At 37.6% G+C, this 20,079-nt stretch overlaps 2 protein-coding genes and 1 long non-coding RNA gene across 3 annotated transcripts; 1 reads left to right on the forward strand and 2 right to left on the reverse strand.

Moving 5' to 3' along the window:
* Positions 1 to 293: 293 nt before the first annotated feature.
* LOC107891561 (receptor-like protein 7) lies at positions 294 to 3,344 on the reverse strand. The gene has a single exon (XM_016816401.2). It carries the CDS (start codon positions 3,342 to 3,344, stop codon positions 294 to 296), a length of 3,051 nt encoding a protein of 1,016 aa, XP_016671890.2.
* A 2,635-nt stretch (positions 3,345 to 5,979) lies between these two features.
* On the forward strand, positions 5,980 to 7,520 carry LOC121214060 (uncharacterized). The gene is made up of 2 exons (XR_005909665.1): positions 5,980 to 6,275; positions 6,590 to 7,520. It is a non-coding gene; the product is annotated as an uncharacterized lncRNA (long non-coding RNA).
* A 2,807-nt stretch (positions 7,521 to 10,327) lies between these two features.
* LOC107892565 (receptor-like protein 7) lies at positions 10,328 to 12,017 on the reverse strand. Its single transcript, XM_041086425.1, has 3 exons — positions 11,705 to 12,017; positions 11,021 to 11,650; positions 10,328 to 10,887 (listed from the first exon to the last, which is right to left on the reverse strand). Exons 1-3 carry the CDS (start codon positions 12,015 to 12,017, stop codon positions 10,328 to 10,330), a joined length of 1,503 nt encoding a protein of 500 aa, XP_040942359.1.
* Between the last annotated feature and the right edge of the window lie 8,062 nt (positions 12,018 to 20,079).

A 20,079-nucleotide genomic window follows, 5' to 3' on the forward strand; every position in this document is an offset into this window, starting at 1 on the left:
TCCGATATCACGGCTGACTGCTTTTGGACTTAAAGATTATTGACTTTGCTAATAACAGACTTACTGGAACCATGCCTGCAAATTAATCACTGTCCAGAAGCTTGGGCATTGACCAGAAATCAATTGTATTGGTAGAAGATAATTCAACTTATTTAATCGAAAAGAAACAGGATACACATATTACAAGCAAAATAAAAAGGGGAGAACATAACCAGCAAAAACAGCATACAGTGGAAACAGAAACCAGAAACTGGATAATACAAGGAAAGAGATAGCTAAGTACCTCTTTTAACTTATTCCCTACTCCTTAATACCAATCGTTGCTGGGTCCTCCCCCTTTGGCTCTGCTTTGCTCTCCTCCCATGCTTTTTTGTTTCACGACCAAGACGAGGGAAAAGCCTGGAGAGAGCATGATCAATACGCTCGAAATACCAGATCCTCCATCTCTTCCAATAGATAAGAGGTACAATGATAGTTCCCAACCCAAAGATAAACCCTATCTCGATACTTAAATGATTCCAGTGTATAATGCTCCCTGTCTCAGAATCTGAAGGGTTGTCTTCTTTAGCTGGTGGCAATCCGCACTTTGTCTTCAAAGGAGGTCCACATAATCCGGCATTGTTCTCAAATGAAGCTTCTGGAAATGATTGAAGTTGGGTGCTCGTTGGGATTGGACCCACTAGCTTATTATTTGAGACATTAAGACATGAAAGGAAATTGAGGTTTGCTAGCTGCAAAGGGATCTCACCCCGTAGGCTATTGCTTGAGAGGTCCAAGGACTCAAGCTCTCGCAGGTTTCCGAAAGATGATGGGATTGGACCTGTGAAATCATTATGCGAAAAGTTAAGGCCATGAAGTTCTTTGAATTTGCCGATTACTTCTGGTATTAGCCCTTCAAAGTTGTTCCATGAAATGTCAATGGAGGTGAATACGGGCAGGATCTTCACCAGCTCTAACTCTAAACCTTTGGTGGTAATTGTTATTGCATCTTGATATCTAGTACCGCCTCCAGAACCAGAATCTACAAAATGGAGATGTTTGAGCTCTAACAGGTTACTATATGGGTTATGCTGCATAGCATCCCACGTCCCCAAACATGTCAGATGCAGTTTACCACTAAAATTGTTGGATGCTAAGTCAAAAATCTGCAGCATTGACCATCCACCATTATTTCCAGAACAATCAATGTGACCGTTAAATTTGTTGGAACGTAAAACAAGGACATGCAACTTGGCTATATTCTTCAAATGCCATGGGAATGAGTCATTGATCTGATTGTTGCCAATGTCTAAAACCTCCAGCATTTTGCAATTCCCTAATGATTTTGGAACCTTTCCTTCCAGTCGGTTTTGATTGAGTTTGAGAGTTTGTAACTTACAGCTTTTTGAAAAAGTGTCAGAAATGATGCCACTGAGATTGTTTTGTCTTAAATCCAATACTCCAAGAGATCCGCTCATCTGAAAGAGGCATTGAGGAATTGGCCCACTCAATGAATTATTAGACAAATCGAGTACTCTAAGAGATGTACTGCTGCATATCGATGGAGGGATACTCCCATGAATGTTGTTATTTGAGATGGAAAAGAAAGAAACATGCTGGAGGGAGTCACCAATGTGAGCTGGTAAAACAGAGCTGAAATTGTTGTCTGAGTAATCCAGATAAGTGGCATCTAATGTAGGAATTGGGATTTCCCCTTGTAATTGGTTGACATGCAGGTCAATAATCTCAACACTAGAAGTTATGTTCTTCAAAGGTCTTTCGAACCCAACAAGAAAGTTATCAGAAAGATTTAGGCGCGCAAGATCTATTGGTTTCCAAATCCAATCAGGTATTTTCCCATGAATATGGTTGTTTGAAAGGTCAAGATACATTAAGCTGGACTGATTTTTCAAGAAACCAGGGAACTCTGTTAAGTTGCAAGATGCCAGCCCCAATCCGGTAAATGTGGGGAAAGAAAGCAAGGAAATATTAGTAGCAGTGGCATCAATAGACAACCTGTTATGCGAGAGATCAAGAGAAAAAAGATTCCCCAAGTTCTGAAAGGCATTCATTGGTATCAAACCGTTGAAGTTGTTTGAAGAAAGATGTAGGGTTTCTAGACCACGGAGTTCAAACAAAGACGTTGGAAATTGCCCTTGTAACTTGTTGTTGCTAAGATCAAGGGTATTAAGCAGTGAAGAGGCCTTATCATGAAAGTCACCAATGCTGCCATTGAATTGATTGTGAGAAAGGTCAAGTCTCTGCAGTGATGGAATGCCAAACAAAGTTGGTGGAATGGTTCCACTTAGCTTGTTGCCTCCTAAGTCAGCATTTTCTAGCTTTGAAAGGCTTGACCAGTCAGTGGAATGAATTGTGCCGACTAACTTATTATGAGCAAGGCTTAGGTTGGTAAGATTCCTCGATGAAGAGAAGGACGGTATTGGACCAGAAAAATTGTTATTGGAAAAATCCAAAGAGACAAGTTGGGTAAGTTTCTCAACTGCTTTGGGTATGGGTCCGCTGAAATTGCAACCAGCAAGCTCTATTCTTGTCAGTCGTCCTAGGTTATCGAGAGATTCTGGAATTTGCCCCCCGAACTTTGTGCTGCTAAGTGCGAGAGCTTGAAGAGAAGCATTGAGAGGAAAATTTGGAAATGAACCTTTGAGTAACATGTTGTATGACAAATAAAGTGTCTGTAAGGTAGGTATCTGGAAAATTTCATCTGGCAGTCTTCCTTTCAACCCAGTGCTACTAAGACTAAGGGAAGTCAGGTTTGGGAATTCTGCAAAGAATTGTGGAACTGAAGCAGACAAGTTGTTGTAGTCCAAGCAAATTACCGAGAGAGATTGGAGCTTGGAAAGTGAAGAATGTATAGGTCCTGAAAGATAACAGTTGGACATGCTCAACACTTGCAACTCAGTCAACGGCGATAATGCCCGACACCATTCATTCCCCGTAGCTGATATATTTACGCTATCAAGATAGAGAAATCTTAGCCTCGTCAGATTTTGAACAAGCATCTCTAGGTTCGGCTTCTCAAGTTTCAATGGTTCTCCACTCAAGAATGAATCTGTAGATAAATCGAGAGTAACCAACCTTGTCAAGCGTGAAATCTTAGCTGGGATTTGTCCTGTAAAGCCAACATTGGATAAATTAAGATAACTCAAATTCTCCAATTTATCAAATCCAGCGGGAAAAGCAGTCATGAACTGATTAAAAGCCAAATTGAGTCGCTGAAGATGTTGAAGACGAAAAAGACTACTTGAACCGTCAATTGAGCTTGAAATTGCTCGGTTGCTCAAGTCAAGACCGATAACATGACCACCGCCATCGCAACTTACACCATCCCAGGAACAGCAATCCATGGCTTGATTCCATTTCATCAGCTTTCCTAATGGAATAGGATATATAAAAAGATCGGAGCTGCTTGTCAAATTCAAGTCGAGCAACAACTGTTTTTGATCGTTTCGACATTGACCAGAAACTAAAACTAAGTTGCTAATACTAAGGAAAGTTGCAAAATATGAACTGAATAAGAGCCATGAAAGCAGTAAAATCCTCATATTTCTTTTTTTTGAGGCTATTGAAAGATGAATGAAACTTGTAAGAGACGTTGAGCATATAAAGAAATGGGGGAGGGAGAAAGCTCGGATGCTATAAGACTATGAATACTCGAGGCACTTTGGATGGGTGTTTATTTTAGTTGCGATACGTCTTACGCTACAGTATCGCTATAATATTTTATTTCATCGTCATTGTAATTTTTACACTAATCCAAATAAACGCACTAGGGACTCTCGATGCTGCAGTGTAGTAAGATTGAAAAAGTGATTAATAGGGAGAGTGGAGAAGAAAATTGCAAACGTCTCACTTGGTCTAATAATGAGAGAGAGAAGAAAAAGGATTATAGAGTTGTGTGTGGTGGGTTAATTTCTCCATCAACCCTGGCCAAGGTTCTCCTAACATTAAATAATTTGGTTATATTTCAATACATGTAACATTTTAGGTCCCATATCGAAAAGACTGACTGAAGAAGAAAATTAAAAGGTTGGTTGGATGTCCATATATCATTTCATTAAGATGAATTCTTAGGTTTGACTTCTCAAGTTTGACTACAAATTAAGGGTGGGTTTGGATGGGCGATTGGGTGCAGTGCGGTGCGTTTAGTTTACTTTTTGTCTCACGCTACAGTATCGCTACAGCATCTGATCTCACTGCAACCGCTATTTTTACACTAACCACAGGTAAACGCACCGCCCATCTAAACTCACCCTAAGATACATTAAGAGTAACTTTATCAAGCCTGAAATCTCAATTGGAATTTCCCCTATAAAACCACCAGCTTTGGACAAAGGAAAAGAAAAATAGGGTTAATAATGAATACTTACATAACAAGTACTTAAATAGAAAAATAGAAGGGTCAAATGGGGTGAATAAGAAAAATAGGCAATTAGCAATTGGAAGGGTTAAAACTACACTTTTTAATTTAAAATAGAAGGCTCAGGACTGAAAATGACTCAAAAAAATATATTTTCAGCTTTTAATATGAAAAAAAAATTTAGACTAAAATAAATTAATTAAATGTTACAGTTTTCAATTTTTTACCATAAATGCTTCATCTCTTAGGGTGGGTTTGGATGGGATTGGGTGCGGTGCAGTGCGTTTAGCTTACTTTTTGTCTCACGCTACAGTATCGCTACAGTATCTAATTTCACCGCCACCGCTGTTTTTACACTAACTGCAGGTAAACGCACCGCCCATCCAAACTCACCCTTAGGGTCCCAAAATTTTTTTAACTTTTATTGTATTACATTTTATATATATATATTTTTAAAAAGGGGCTCAATTTATTGCTTCGCCTATAGCCCCAAAAATGTCAAGAATGGGACTGCTTACATTTCATATTAATTTACACTAATTTTTTTATTATTCATGTCTGTTTTACGGTTCATATTTGAGATATGTGGCTATCGCTCCTAACAATGTTGTTTTTAAAGTTTGGACTTATATCTCCTCTTAAAAATACAATGTCTTACCATTATACCTAACACTTATCAGTATTAATTTACACTAATTACAATAACTAAAACTACATTATTTGAAAAAGTAAATAGTTACATGCAACCCACAAAATTGCTAGTGAAGAAAAATGCAAACTATTATTAATTTGGTAAAAAGATCTCTCCAATTTCTCTCAATTTTGAAATTGAGCAAATTAGTCTCTTTAAAAAAATTTGAAGTAATTTAATGTCTGTCAATTTCGAAAATAAACAATTAAAGATAATTAAGCACAACGTTAATGTCTCTTATCAACTGCACATAGTTTTTATCTACATAATAATTTTATTCTTTAATGTTTATATGTTTTGTCATTTTAGCCTTAATTCTAAAAAGTTCAAACAAATTCAGTATCAACATTTATACATTTGCACAAATTTTGCGAAATAAATTTGTTAAATTAAAACCAAATTGACAAAATATATGAATTTTAAGGGTTAATTTTGTTATTATACCAATCAAAACCATGTACAATTAATAAAAAATATTAACTTCGTGATTAATTATCCTTATTGCTCACTTTCGAAATTGATAGAGATTAAATTACTTTTAAATTTTTTGAGAAGGACCAATTTGCTCAATTTTAAAATTGAGAGTGATGAAATAGTTATTTTTACCTATTAATTCTCTTCTAAAAAAGTTGAGAAGTGTACCAAAAATTCCATGTGGCTTTAATGCAGGCAACAGGGCAGGCTCCTTAAATTTCAATGGTGTGTTCTAAGAATATGACTAATTATTAGTTTGTATCATCTACTTTCCCTCCTTTGCCTTTTTAGTTTTTCCTGGACCATAACCAGTTGATTATAGTCTGCAATAGAGTTGGACGATATATGAGATGAGAGGAGACTGAACAAGGATATTAAAAGGTTGGTTGGATGTCCATATCAACTTTCCACTGAATTAATTCCATACACCTCTTTTCTCACTAATAATATCCCAAAACCATTGACTTCAAAGTCTTTTTTTTTTGCTATGTTCAAGACTATCATTTCACTAAGATGAATTCTTGGTTACTTACAGTTACTGCATGGTAATCTAAGTACAAGTAATAAATCAAGTGTTGTGAAGTGACCATTCATGAAATGACGAATTAAGGTTGCGAAGTTGCGAGTTCAAAAGATGTGAACTCATCGAAAGCTGTGAGCTCTCCTAAAGAGACGACCTCACCAAAAATACAAGCTCATCAAAATGTGAACTGTTAAGGGTTTTGGCGATCCCTCGTATGAAGTGCGAGCAAGGTTCGCATGTGCTAAAATTGATGTTTTTGTTTAATCATTTTATCTTTGCTTTCCGTAGATGTTTAGTGGGATTAATTTCACATTTATATGGTAAATTTTTGGAATGAAAATGAAGATGAATATACAAGCAGATTATTCCATCTGCCAAGTGTTCTACTTATTTAATCCAATAGAAACAGGATAAACTTGTTACAAGGAAAATAGAAGCTGAAAACAAAAGCAGCAGAAACAACATACGGTTGAAACAGAAACCAGAAACTAAAGTACCTCTCTTTAACTTAAATGATTCTAGTGTATAATGCTCCCTGTTTCAGAATCTGAAGGGCTGTCTTCTTTAGCTGGTGGCAATCCGCACATTGTCTTCAAAGGAGGTCCACATAATCCGCTATTGTTCTCAAATGAAGCTTCTGAAAATGATTGAAGTTGGGTGCTTGCTGGGATTGGACCTACTAGCTTATTATTTAAGACATTGAGAAATGAAAGGAAATTGAGGTTTGCTAGCTGCAAAGGGATCTCACCGAATAGGACCCAAGCTCTCGCAAGTTTCCGAAAGTTGTTGGGATTGACCCTGTGAAAGCATTATGTGAAAAGTTGAGGGCATCAAGTGCTTCGAATTTACCAATTACTTCTGGTTTTGGCCATTCAAAGTTGTTAACTGGTATTTTCACAAGCTCCAACTTATTGCCTTTGATGGTAACTGTTATTGCATCTTCATAATATTTAAAATCATCATCTCCGAAGTCTAAATTTATGAGATGTTTGAGCTCTGATTGGCCTTTATCTGAGTTAGGCTACATAGCATCCCATGTCTCCAAACATGTCATATGCAGTTTACCACTAAAATTGTTGGATGCTATGTCAAAAATGTTGAGAGCTGGACTGCAATGCAACATGAAGCCAGCTACTGTCGAGATCAGCAGCAAACAACTGCAGCTATTGAGCTCAACAAATTTGCTTGGTGCGCAAGAATGAAAATCGACCGAATGAAGCAACCAGTTTTTAATTATTTTGTTGTAATGTAATCTAGCTTAGTTGCTTTGTAACTAGTTTATGAAGTTAGTAGGATTAAGTTTTGATTGGATCTTTGATGTAAAAGCTGGTATGTCAGCTTATCTTTGTATTTGTCTAAGCTTGTATTAGATGTGCATTAGTGGAGGCAGTTAGATTATTAGGTAACTGTCATATTGCATATTGTAACTTATATACATTTTGAATTTTGAATGAAAGTAGTAGTTCAGTTACAAATTTTGCTGAGCATTCAAGTTACATTTTTGCTGTTTTGCTTGTTTTTTTTTTTTTTGGCTCGATCACTCTTGTTCCTGCTTGCAACTTTGTTTGCTGTTTGCTGCTGCCATTGTTCCAACAAAAAATCTAAAGCATTGGCCATCCATTATTATTTCGGGGACAATCAATGTGACCGTTGAATTTGTTGGAACGTAAAACAAGGACATGCAACTTGGCTATATTCTTCAAATGGCATGGGAACGAGTCATTGATCTAATTATTGCCAATGTCTAAGACCTCCAGACATTTGCAATTCCCTAATGATTTTGGAACCTTTCCTTCCAATCGGTTTTGATTGAGACTGAGAGTTTGTAATCAACAGCCTTTTGAAAAAGTGTCAGAATGGTGCTACTGAGTTTGTTTCGCCTTAATCAGTACTCCAAAAGGCACGTTCATCTGAAAGAGGCATTGAGGAATTGGCCCACTCAGAATTATTAGACAAATCAAGTACATCACAATGACGAAGGGTACTCCCATGAATGTTGTTGTTAGAGATGGAGAAGAAAGAAGCAGATTGAAGGCAGTCACCAAGGTACGCTGGTAAAACAGAGTTGAAATTGTTGTTTTGATTAATCCAGATAGGTGACATCTAATGGAAGAATTGGGATTTTCCCTTCCAATTGATTTCCATACGGATCCAAAACAATAAAGCTAGAAGTTCTATTATCCAAAGGTCTTTTGAATTCTACAAGGAAGTTCTGAGAAAGGTTTTTGGTAACTTAGATATCTTGTTTTCCAAATTCAATTGGGCATTTCCCCATGAATCTGGTTGTTTGAAAGGTCTAAATAGGTTAAACTGGACTGATTATTCAAGAATCCAGGGAACTTCGTGAAGTTGCAAGATGCCAACTTCAATGTAGAAAATGTGGGGAAAGAACGTGAGGATATATTAATAGCAGTGCCATCGATAGACAACATGTTATATGAGAGATCAAAACATGCAAGATTCCTCAAGTTTTGAAGGGCACTCATTGGTATCAAACCGCCGAAGTTGTTTGAAGAAAGTGTAAATATTTCTAGACCATGAAGTTCAAACACAGACATTGGAAATCGTCCTTGTAATTTGTTACTGCTAAGAACAAGGGTATGAAGCAGTGAAGAGGCGTTACCATGAAGGTTACCAATGCTGCCATTGAATTGATTTTGAGAAAGGATAAGTCTCCGCAGTTATGGAATCCTAAACAAAGTTGGTGGAATGCTTCCACTTAGCTTGTGGTTACTTCAACAAATTCTAGCTTAGAAGGGCTTGACCAGTGAGTGGAATGAATTGTGCCGCTTAACTGATGATCAGTAAGATCTAGCAATGTAAGATTCTTGTTAAGAAAATGCTTCAGGACTGAAACATGTCCACGTGTGTTTTTTTGTTAAGTTGATTGTGTCAAAGTTTGTTCCTGCTTTTAGGAATTAGTTATTTGTGTGTTGCTTAAGTTTAGGAGAAAGTTAGTGGGTTGTTGATTTTATTTTGTATAAATTCTGAATGATTGTTGAATAAAGTGTGTTCAGTTTCCTTCATCCATTGAGTTTTTTTTTTCACTAAAATACTTACAATTGGTCTCGGAGTTGTATTCTTAAGGGATCTGTGAGTGAGTGTGCGAGATTGCTGTGTCATGGACGTCGAAGCAAGTTCCAGTTTCTCTTCAATTTCTCCACTGGTGTTTGATGGAGACAACTACCAGGTTTGGGCAGTTCGTATGGAGGCGTATATGGAAGCTTTGGATATTTGGGAAGTAGTGGAAGAGGATTATGAATCTATTTGCTACTGTCCCAACTTCAGTTCATAACATTTCCAGTTCTTCTCTGTGGCTCCTCCTAATCACTGAGTACTTGCCGGCGGTGTTAACGGTTCTACTTCCGATATCACGGTTGAGTGCTTTTGGACTTAAAGATTATTGACTTTTCTAATAACAGACTTACTGGAACCATGCCTGCAAATTAATCACTGTCAAGAAGCTTGGACATTGACCGGAAATCAATTGTATCGGTAGAAGAAACTTATTTAATCGAAAAGAAACAGGATACACATATTACAAGCAAAATAAAAAGGGGAAAAATAACCAGCAAAAACAGCATACAGTGGAAACAGAAACCCTATCTCGATACTTAAATGATTCCAGTGTATAATACTCCCTGTCTCAGAATCTGAAGGGCTGTCTTCTTTAGCTGGTGACAATCCGCACTTTGTCTTCAAAGGAGGTCCACATAATTCGGCATTGTTCTCAAATGAAGCTTCTGAAAATGTTTGAAGTTGGGTGATCGTTGGGATTGGACCCACTAGCTTATTATTTGAGACATTAGGACATGAAAGGAAATTGAGGTTTGCTAGCTGCAAAGGGATCTCACCGCGTAGGCTATTGCTTGAGAGGTCCAAGGACTCAAGCTCTAGCAGGTTTCCGAAAGATGATGGGATTGGACCTGTGAAAGCATTATGCGAAACGTTAAGAGAATAAAGTGCGTTGAATTTGCCGATTACTTCTGGTATTGGCCCTTCAAAGTTGTTGCATGAAATGTCAATGTAGGTGAACACGGTAGGGATTTTCACCAGCTCCAACACTAAACCTTTGATGGTAATTGTTATTGCATCTTGATATTTAACACCACTTCTAAGATCTTCACATTGGAGATGTTGGAGCTCTGATTGGTTTTTATCCGGATTAGGCTGCATAGCATCCCACGTCCTCAAACATGTCAGATGCAGTTTACCACTAAAATTGTTGGGTGCTAAGTTTAAAATTTGAAGCATTTGCCATCCACTATTATTTTCGGGACAATTAATGTAACCGTTGAATTTGTTGCAACGTGGCTATATTCTTCAAATGAGATGGGAACGAGTCGTTGATATGATTGTTGCCAATGTCTAAAAGCTTCACCATTTTGCAATTCACCAATGAGTTTGGAACCTTTCCTTCCAATCGGTTTTGATTGAGATTGAGAGTTTGTAACTGACAACTTTTCGAAGAAGTGTCAGAAATGATGCCACTGAGATTATTTCGCCTTAGATTCAATACCCCAAGTGATCTATTCATCTGAAATAGGCATTGAGGAATTGGACCACTCAGGGAATTATTAGAGAGATCAAGTACTTCAAGATATTTACTGTTGCATATCGACTCAGGGATACTCCCTTGAATGTTATTATTTGAGAGGGAGAAGAAAAAAGCATACTGAAGGGAGTCACCAATCTGAGCTGGTAAAACAGAGTTGAAATTATTGTTTGAGTAATCCAAATAGGCGGCATTTGATAGAATTGGGATTTCCCCTTGCAATTGGTTACCATGCAGGTCAAGAATCTCAACACTAGAAGTTATGTTCTTCAAAGGTCTTTCGAATCCTACAAGAAAGTTCTGAGAAAGATTTAGGCGCGCAAGATCTATCGGTTTCCAAATCCAATCGGGGTATTTTCCCATGAATTTGGTTTTTTGAAAGGTCTAGGACGTGTAAACTAATCCGATTTTTTAGGAAACCAGGGAACTCTGTTAAGTTACAAGATGCCAAATCTAATTCGGCAAGTGTGGGTAAAGAAAGTGAAGAAATGTTAATAGTAGTGGCATCAATAGACCACCTGTTATATGAGAGACCAAGTGCAGACAGATTCCTTAGGTTCTGAAAGGCACTCACTGGTATCAAACCGCTGAAGTTGTTTGAAGAAAGATTCAGTGAAGTGAGACCATGGAGTTCAAACACAAACATTGGAAATTGCCCTTGTAACATGTTGTTGCCAAGATCAAGGGTATTAATCAGTGAAGAGGCCTTACCATGAAAGTCACCAATGCTGCCATTGAATTGATTATGAGAAAGGCTAAGTGTCCGCAGTGATGGAATGCCGAACAAAGTTGGTGGTATGGTTCCACTTAGCTTGTTGTTTCCTAAGCCAATAATTTCTAGCTTAGAAAGACCTGACCAGTCAGTGGAATGAATTGTGCCATTTAACTGATTAAGAGCAAGTATTAGATCTCTAAGATTTATGGATGATGAGAAAGATGGAATGGGTCCACTAAAGTTAACGCTACTAAGCCTAAGGCAAGTCAGGTTTGGGAATTTTGTAAAGAATTGTGGAATCAAACCAGACAAGTTGTTTCTGTCCAAGCGAATTACTGAGAGAGATCAAAGCTTGGAAAGTGAAGAATGTATAGGTCCTGAAAGATAACAGTCGGACATGCTCAACACTTGCAACTCAGTCAATGGTGATAAGGCTTGACACCATTCATTCCCCATAGCTGATATATTTACACCATAAAGATAGAGAATTCTTAGCTTTGTGAGATTTTGAACAAGCGTCTTTAGATTTTGCTTCTCAAGTTTCAAAGGTGTTCGAAATAATGTATCAATAGATAAATAGAGAGTGACCAACCTTGTCAAGTGTGAAATCTCAATTGGAATTTGCCCTGTAAAGCCAGCTTCAGACAAATTAAGATATCTCAAATTCTCCAACTTATCAAATCTAGTAGGAAAAGCTGTCATGAATAGATTTAAGGCCAAATTGAGCTGCCGAAGATGTTGAAGATGGAAAAGACTACTTGAATAGTCAATTGGACTTGAAATTTCTTGACCGCTCAAATCAAACAGTATAAAGAAATGGAGGGAGGGGGGAAGCTAGGATGCTCTAGGAGTATGAATGCACAATGATTTGGTGTAGACCAAAAAATAAATTGTTGCGGAATGACTTGCATGGTTGTGTTGTAGGAAGACTAAAACAAGTGAAATTTGAAACTGGACAAGCAAATTGCATTCCTCTGTCTCTTTGTATAAAACATTGTTGGTTTTGGTTTTAGTCATGCTGTAAATTATGAAAGGCTTGTTGAATTTCAATAATGTCTTCTAAGAATCAATTATTAATTTGTTTATATTTCAATACATATGAAACGTTAGGTATCATCTATTGTCCCTCTTTGTCTTTTTCTTCAAAAATCTTTCTTCAAAAAATTTCTGCCAAGTAACACTAATTTGATATTATGACAAGAGCCCCTTAATAGTGGTATCAATAGCCCCTTTGTTGAAAAGTCAAAAATGGTGGGAGGTGCAATTGGCACCGAAAGAAAAAAAATAGTTGGCAAGTTGTTTAAAGTTGAAAGCGATAATTGCAATTTTGGTCCCTAATTTTTTAGGCCATTTGCAAGTTAGTCCCTGAACTTCAACTATAAATAGGCCTAACCATTTCTCATTTCAACCATCCCAACCAATCTTTCTCTCTTAGTTTTCTTTTTCTCCCATTTGAGAATTCTTAAGGAATTCTATTTGTTTGTAATACTTTGAAGATAGTAAAGTTATCATCTGGTGTTAGTGCCCGAGGACGTAGGTATAATTTACCGAACCTCGTTAAAACTCTTGTGTTCTTTCTTGTCCTATTTTTCTTTCAATATTTGAGGGTATAATAGTAGTATTTAATTGTGCTATTAAATTACTATAGAAGGGATATTCTGTCTAAGGAAAGACTTGGTATTTAAGAGATCCATGTGATCCACCTCTCTTCCCTGGGAATTGAACTTTGTGTGATTTTTTAGTACAATAATTTACACGCTTCCGACCCTATTGGAACAACAAGTGGTATCAAGAGCCAAAGGTTAATCGTAGTATGCTCTGTGGTTGCAGTTTAAACTGATCTTCCACATCAGAAAAGATTTCCTTAGGTATATTGAAAGATTATGGAGAAAACGGTCGGTGTAGGAGCTTCAACATCGTCCATGTGGACAAGACCGACAATTGCAAATGCAAGATTGGCCATGGAGATCTTTGATGGCACGGGCCATTTTGGTATGTGGCAAAGTGAGGTTCTAGATGCCCTTTTTCAGCAGGGTCTAGACATTGCCATTGATGAAGAGAAACCAGATGATGTACAGGAGAAAGATTGGAAGGCGATCAATCGGTTGGCATGTGGCACAATTCGATCATGCCTTTCTCGAGAGCAGAGGTATGCTTTTTCAAAGGAGACTTCTGCAAATAAGTTGTGGGTGGCACTTGAAGAAAAATTTTTGAAGAAAAACAGTCAAAATAAGCTCACCTTGAAGAAAAGACTGTTTCGCTTCACATACGTCCCAAGTACCACAATGAATGACCACATCACCAAATTTAATCAGTTAGTCACTGATTTGCTGAATATGGATGAGACATTCAAAGATGAAGATTTGGCTTTGATGCTGTTGGGGTCACTTCCTGAGGAGTTTGAGTTCCTAGAAACTACTCTACTTCATGGCAGGAGTGATATATCTCTGAGCGAAGTCTGTGCGGCCTTATATAGTTATGAACAGAGAAAGAAGGACAAACAGAAAAACTCAATCAGAGATACAGAAGCTTTAGTAGTTCGAGGTCGTTCATACACTCGGAAGAAAACTCAAAAGGGGAGATCAAAGTCAAAGTCCAGACTCGGGAAAGATGAATGTGCTTTTTGTCATGAGAAAGGCCACTGGAAGAAAAATTGTCCAAAGCTGAAGAATAAGGGAAAAGCTGCTGTAGATGCTTGTGTTGCTAAGCATGATACTAGTGACTCTGAACTATCACTGGTTGCATCATCATCGTCGTTCCATTCAGATGAGTGGATATTGGATTCGGGTTGTACCTATCATATGTCCCCTAACCGGGAGTGGTTCTCTGATTTAGTAGAACTAAATGGAGGAGTTGTTTATATGGGCAATGACAATGCCTGTAAAACTGTTGGGATAGGTTCAATCCAATTAAAGAATCAAGATGGATCAACCAGAGTTCTGACTGATGTTCGGTACGTGCCCAGTTTGAAGAAAAATCTCATCTCATTGGGAGCCTTGGAATCCAATGGTTCAGTTGTTACTATGAGAGATGGGATTTTGAAAGTGACATCTGGCGCACTTGTGATATTGAAGGGCATCAGGAAAAATAACTTGTATTACTACCAAGGTAGTACAGTTATTGGAGCAGTCGCTACAGCTTCCGGTAACAAAGAATTGGACTCAATGCAGTTGTGGCATATGAAGTTGGGACATGCCAGCGAAAAATCCTTGCAAATTCTGGCAAAGCAAGGATTGTTGAAAGGTGCAAAGGCTTGCAAATTAAAATTTTGCGAGCATTATGTTCTGGGAAAGCAAAAGAGAGTGAAATTCGGCACTGCTATCCATAATACAAAAGGTATTTTGGAATATGTTCACTCAGATGTGTGGGGGCCTTCCAAGACACCTTCATTGGGAGGAAAACACTACTTTGTTACTTTTGTTGATGACTTTTCCAGAAGAGTTTGGGTGTATACCATGAAAACTAAAGATGAAGTGCTTGGAGTTTTTCTTAAATGGAAAACTATGATCGAAAACCAGACTGGCAAGAAAATCAAGCGGCTTAGGACGGACAATGGAGGGGAATATAAAAGTGATCCGTTCTTCGATGTGTGCCAAGAGTATGGTATTGTTCGACACTTCATAGTTAAGGATACACCACAACAGAATGGAGTGGCAGAGCGTATGAATCGAACATTGCTGGAGAAAGTTCGATGTATGTTGTCCAATGCTGGGTTGGGCAAGCAATTTTGGGCTGAGGCTGTGACATACGCTGGCCATCTTATTAATCGTTTGCCATCATCTGCATTAGAAAGAAAAACTCCTATGGAGGTATGGTCTGGAAAACCGGCTACAGATTATGATTCCTTACATGTGTTTGGATCCACTGCATATTACCATGTGAAGGAGTCAAAGTTAGATCCGAGGGCAAAGAAAGCTCTCTTTATGGGAATCACTTCTGGAGTGAAGGGATTTCGTCTTTGGTGCTTAAGCACAAAGAAAATGATCTGTAGCAGAGATGTTATCTTTGATGAATCTGCCACATTAAAAAAGGTAGCAGATAAAGATATTCAGACGAGCAATACTCCACAGCAGGTGGAGTGTACTCCAAAACAGGTGGAGTTTGAGCAGATGGGGATTTGCCCAGTTAATAAGTCTAATTCTCCAGCCACAATAGAGGAATTAGAGGTTGAAGAGGTTCTGACCCAAGAACCACTAAGTACACCAGAACCAGTTGCAGTTGCAAGGCCACGGAGAGAAATTCGTAAACCTGCTCGATTTACTGATATGGTGGCCTACGCCCTTCCCGTTGTTGATGATATTCCTATCACTTATCAAGAAGCAATGCAAAGCTTAGAAAGTGATAAATGGAAAAGCGCCATGGATGAAGAAATGCAGTCTCTCCGGAAGAACAATACTTGGGAGTTGGCGCAATTACCGAAAGGTAAAAGGGCAATCGGATGCAAGTGGGTATTTGCAAAGAAAGATGGATCTCCTAGCAAGAAGGATATTCGCTACAAGGCAAGATTGGTAGCTAAAGGCTACGCTCAGAAGGAGGGAATTGACTACAATGATGTATTTTCCCCTGTTGTGAAGCATTCCTCCATTAGAATTTTGTTGGCCTTGGTAGCACGTTGAATTTGGAGCTAGCTCAACTTGATGTTAAGACGGCTTTCTTGCATGGTGAGTTAGAAGAGGAGATCTATATGACTCAGCCAGAAGGATACACAGATGCTGGTGGTAGAAATTGGGTTTGTAAGCTGAACAAATCGCTATATGGATTGAAGCAATCCCCGAGGCAGTGGTACAAGCGATTTGATAGCTTTATGAGAATGCAGAAGTACACAAGAAACAAATATGACAATTGTGTATATTTGCAGAAGCTGCATGACGGATCTTTCATTTATCTACTCTTGTATGTTGATGATATGTTAATCGCTTCGAAGAGCCAAAATGAGATAGATAAGCTGAAGGCTCAGTTGAATCAAGAGTTCGAGATGAAAGATCTAGGTGAGGCCAAGAAGATTCTCGACATGGAGATAAGTAGAGATAGACAGAGAGGCAAGCTTTGTTTGAATCAGAAGCAATATCTGAAAAAGGTATTACAATGTTTTGGTGTAAATGAAAACACAAAACATGTAAGTACCCCACTTGCTTCTCATTTGAAACTTAGTGCTCAATTATCTCCGAAAACTGAAGAAGAAAGAGAATATATGGTAAAAGTCCCATATGCTAATGCAGTTGGGAGTTTGATGTATGCGATGGTGTGTACGAGGCCTGACATTTCACAAGCTGTTGGAGTTGTGAGCAGGTATATGCATGATCCTGGAAAAGGACATTGGCAAGCTGTGAAATGGATTCTACGGTATCTTCGAAAAACCATAGATGTTGGTTTAATTTTTGAACAGGATGAAGCACTTGGTCAGTTTGTAGTTGGATATGTTGATTCCGACTTTGCTGGTGATTTAGATAAACGTCGTTCAACTACGGGGTATCTGTTTACTCTTGCGAAAGCCCCAGTGAGTTGGAAGTCTACCTTACAGTCTACAGTAGCTGTGTCTACTACAGAGGCAGAATATATGGTAGTTACAGAGCTGTTAAGGAGGCTATTTGGCTTAATGGATTGTTGAAAGACTTAGGAGTTGTTCAAAGTCACATAAGTTTATATTGTGACAGTCAGAGCGCTATTCATTTAGCGAAAAATCAAGTCTATCATTCAAGAACCAAGCATATCGACGTAAGATATCACTTTGTGCGGGAAGTCTTTGAAAAAGGAAAAATTCTACTTCAGAAGATTTCGACAGCAGATAATCCCGCAGATATGATGACCAAGGTGGTAACAACAATCAAGTTTAATCATTGTTTGAACTTGATTAACATCCTGAGAATTTGAGCACCTTTAGGTGTATGGCGCTTGAGAGCGCATTTGGAGGCACTACAAAAGATAGCTTTATCGAATTTGGGGAGTTGAAGGAAGTATGTGAAGATGTGATTATCCTAATCAAATCTTCAAGGTGGAGATTGTTGAAAAGTCAAAAATGGTGGGAGGTGCAATTGGCACCGAAAGAAAAAAAATAGTTGGCAAGTTGTTTAAAGTTGAAAGGGATAATTGCAATTTTGGTCCCTAATTTTTTAGGCCATTTGCAAGTTAGTCCCTGAACTTCAACTATAAATAGGCCTAACCATTTCTCATTTCAACCATCCCAACCAATCTTTCTCTCTTAGTTTTCTTTTTCTCCCATTTGAGAATTCTTAAGGAATTCTATTTGTTTGTAATACTTTGAAGATAGTAAAGTTATCATCTGGTGTTAGTGCCCGAGGACGTAGGTATAATTTACCGAACCTCGTTAAAACTCTTGTGTTCTTTCTTGTCCTATTTTTCTTTCAATATTTGAGGGTATAATAGTAATATTTAATTGTGCTATTAAATTACTATAGAAGGGATATTCTGTCTAAGGAAAGACTTGGTATTTAAGAGATCCATGTGATCCACCTCTCTTCCCTGGGAATTGAACTTTGTGTGATTTTTTAGTACAATAATTTACACGCTTCCGACCCTATTGGAACAACACCCTTTTCTTAAGGGATCTGTGAGAGAAGCTCTGTAAGAATCTTGAGAAAAAAAATCAAGGGATACACTTATGAGGAATTGAGAAAAATGGAATTAAAATCAAGTAACATGTTTGTTTTAGCCCCACCTGTGTTTGATAGAGAGAATTATCAAGCATGGGTTGTGAATGCAAGGATACATAGATGGTTGTGATTATTAGGAAACTGTAGATGAAGACTATGAGATGGCTCCACTTCACAATAATCCAACTATAAACCAGATCAAACTATACAAGGAGAGAACCACCAGGAAGGAAAAGGCAAAGGCTTGCCTTTATGCTTCTGTTTCACCAACCATATTCAATAGAATTATGGTTTTTGGATCAACAAAGGAGATATGGGACTACCTCAAGATTGAGTATCAAGGAGATGAGAGGATCAAGAGCATGAAGGTGTTAAACTTGATCAGGAAATTTGAGAGGCTGTAGATGAAGGAGTTTGAGTCAATCAAAGAATTTTCAAACAAGCTGATAGATATTACTAATAAGGTAAGGGTTCTCAGGATTGATCTCTCTAATTGTAGACTAGTGCAGAAAATACTAGTCTGTGTCTGAGAAGCATAAAGCAACAATTGCTTATTTGGAGAACACCAAGAACTTGAATTAGCTGAGAGTAATGGAGTTGATCAGTGTTTTACAAGTAGAGGAGGTTACTGAGGGAAGAAGAAAGCGTAAAAGAAGCATTGAAGGCTAAGATGTAGCAGGGTAAAGGATGAAAGGGCAAAAAGTGGAAAGGGAAGAAGAGTAGTGGTGATAATGGTTTAGAAGTTGTTGCAAAAGGTAATGGTGTTGGAAATTTCAACAAATACTCTTCATGTAAGTACTATGGAAAGTAGAACCACCCCTATTTCAGGTGCTAGGGAAAGCCAGATGTGAAATGTAGAATATGCAACTTGATGGGGAATATTGAGAGGTTTTGCAAGGAAACAAGAAATAAGCAATAAGGTGGAGCACATACTACAGTTAAAGAAGAAGAATACTAGTTGTTTGTTGTCTCTTACTTCTTATCAAGCATTCCATGTGACAGTTGGTTAGTTAATAATGGTTGCACCAATCACATGACTTGTGATGAGAAGCTATTTAAAGACCTTGACAGATCCACTTATTTTGCCACTGTATTTGTTTTTCAACATGTAACGAAATTCAGGTCACACAATCTCTAACAAAATCCTAAACACTTAAAATAAATTAGTGTATACTACTCCCAATCTCATAATATGAAGGGCTGTCTTTTATAGCTAGTGGCAATCTGCACATTATCTTCAAAGGAGGTCCACATAATCCGGTCTTGTTCTCAAATGAAGCTTCTGGAAATGATTGAAGTTGGGTGCTCGTTGGGATTGAGCCCACTAGCTTATTATTTGAGATGTTAAGAAATGAAAGAAAATTGAGGTTTGCTAGTTGCAAAGGGATCTCAGTACGTAGATTGTTGCTTGAAAGGTCCAAGGACTCAAGCTGTTGCAAGTTTCCAATAAATGATGGGATTGATCTTGTGAAAGCATTAGGTCCACAAAACTCTTTGAATTTGCCAATTACTTGTGGTATTGGCCCTTCAAAGTTGTTTGTTGCATGAAATGTTATTGGAGGTGAAGGCAGTGAGGATTTTCACCAAACTCCAACACTAAACCTTTGAGAGTAATTGTTATTGCATCTTGATAATCCCGATCGACTTCCAGGACAACAAATTGGAGATATTAGACTATGTGTAAAATGTGGATCTAGTACATGTACTTTAACTTGATCAATTTAGTCCTTATATTTTTCGAATTTGAAAAATTTAATTTTGACCCAATGGTAATAGTTAAATCTATTTGGTTAAATTATGTCATTAGTCCTGTATTATGCATATAGTTATAGATTTAGTTCATGTTCACCAATTGGATGTGGCTATATTTTTGAATTTCAAAATCTTAGTCTTAATGCAAACGTTAATTGTTAAATCCATTAACTAAATATCTGTAAGTAATATGTGAAAATAACAAACAAAAATAGCATTTCACATGTGATAATATGTTTGACATATCAAATTTTAAAAATAACAGAAATTAATGAGTTTAATAATTATCATTTAATTAGGACTAAAATATTTAAATTCTAGACAGAAAATGACCAAATTAAAGTAAAAGTACAAAATCCACAACTTAAGTAAATTACAGGGTCTAATAGTAGAATTTAACC

This window comes from Gossypium hirsutum, chromosome D01 (assembly GCF_007990345.1).
Source record: "Gossypium hirsutum isolate 1008001.06 chromosome D01, Gossypium_hirsutum_v2.1, whole genome shotgun sequence".
Lineage (NCBI taxonomy): Eukaryota > Viridiplantae > Streptophyta > Magnoliopsida > Malvales > Malvaceae > Gossypium > Gossypium hirsutum.

What these genes read in the sequence shown, in the direction of transcription:
- LOC107891561 (XM_016816401.2), bottom strand. Translation starts at nt 3,344, where the DNA reads ATGGATTGCTGTTCCTGGGATGGTGTAAGTTGCGATGGCGGTGGTCAT.
- LOC107892565 (XM_041086425.1), bottom strand. Translation starts at nt 12,017, where the DNA reads ATGACAGCTTTTCCTACTAGATTTGATAAGTTGGAGAATTTGAGATAT. An exon ending in AGTGTTGAGCATGTCCGACT is followed by an intron (nt 11,651 to 11,704) that starts GTTATCTTTCAG and finishes GATCTCTCTCAG; the next exon opens with TAATTCGCTTGGACAGAAAC. An exon ending in TAACTTAACAGAGTTCCCTG is followed by an intron (nt 10,888 to 11,020) that starts GTTTCCTAAAAA and finishes ACTTTCTTGTAG; the next exon opens with GATTCGAAAGACCTTTGAAG.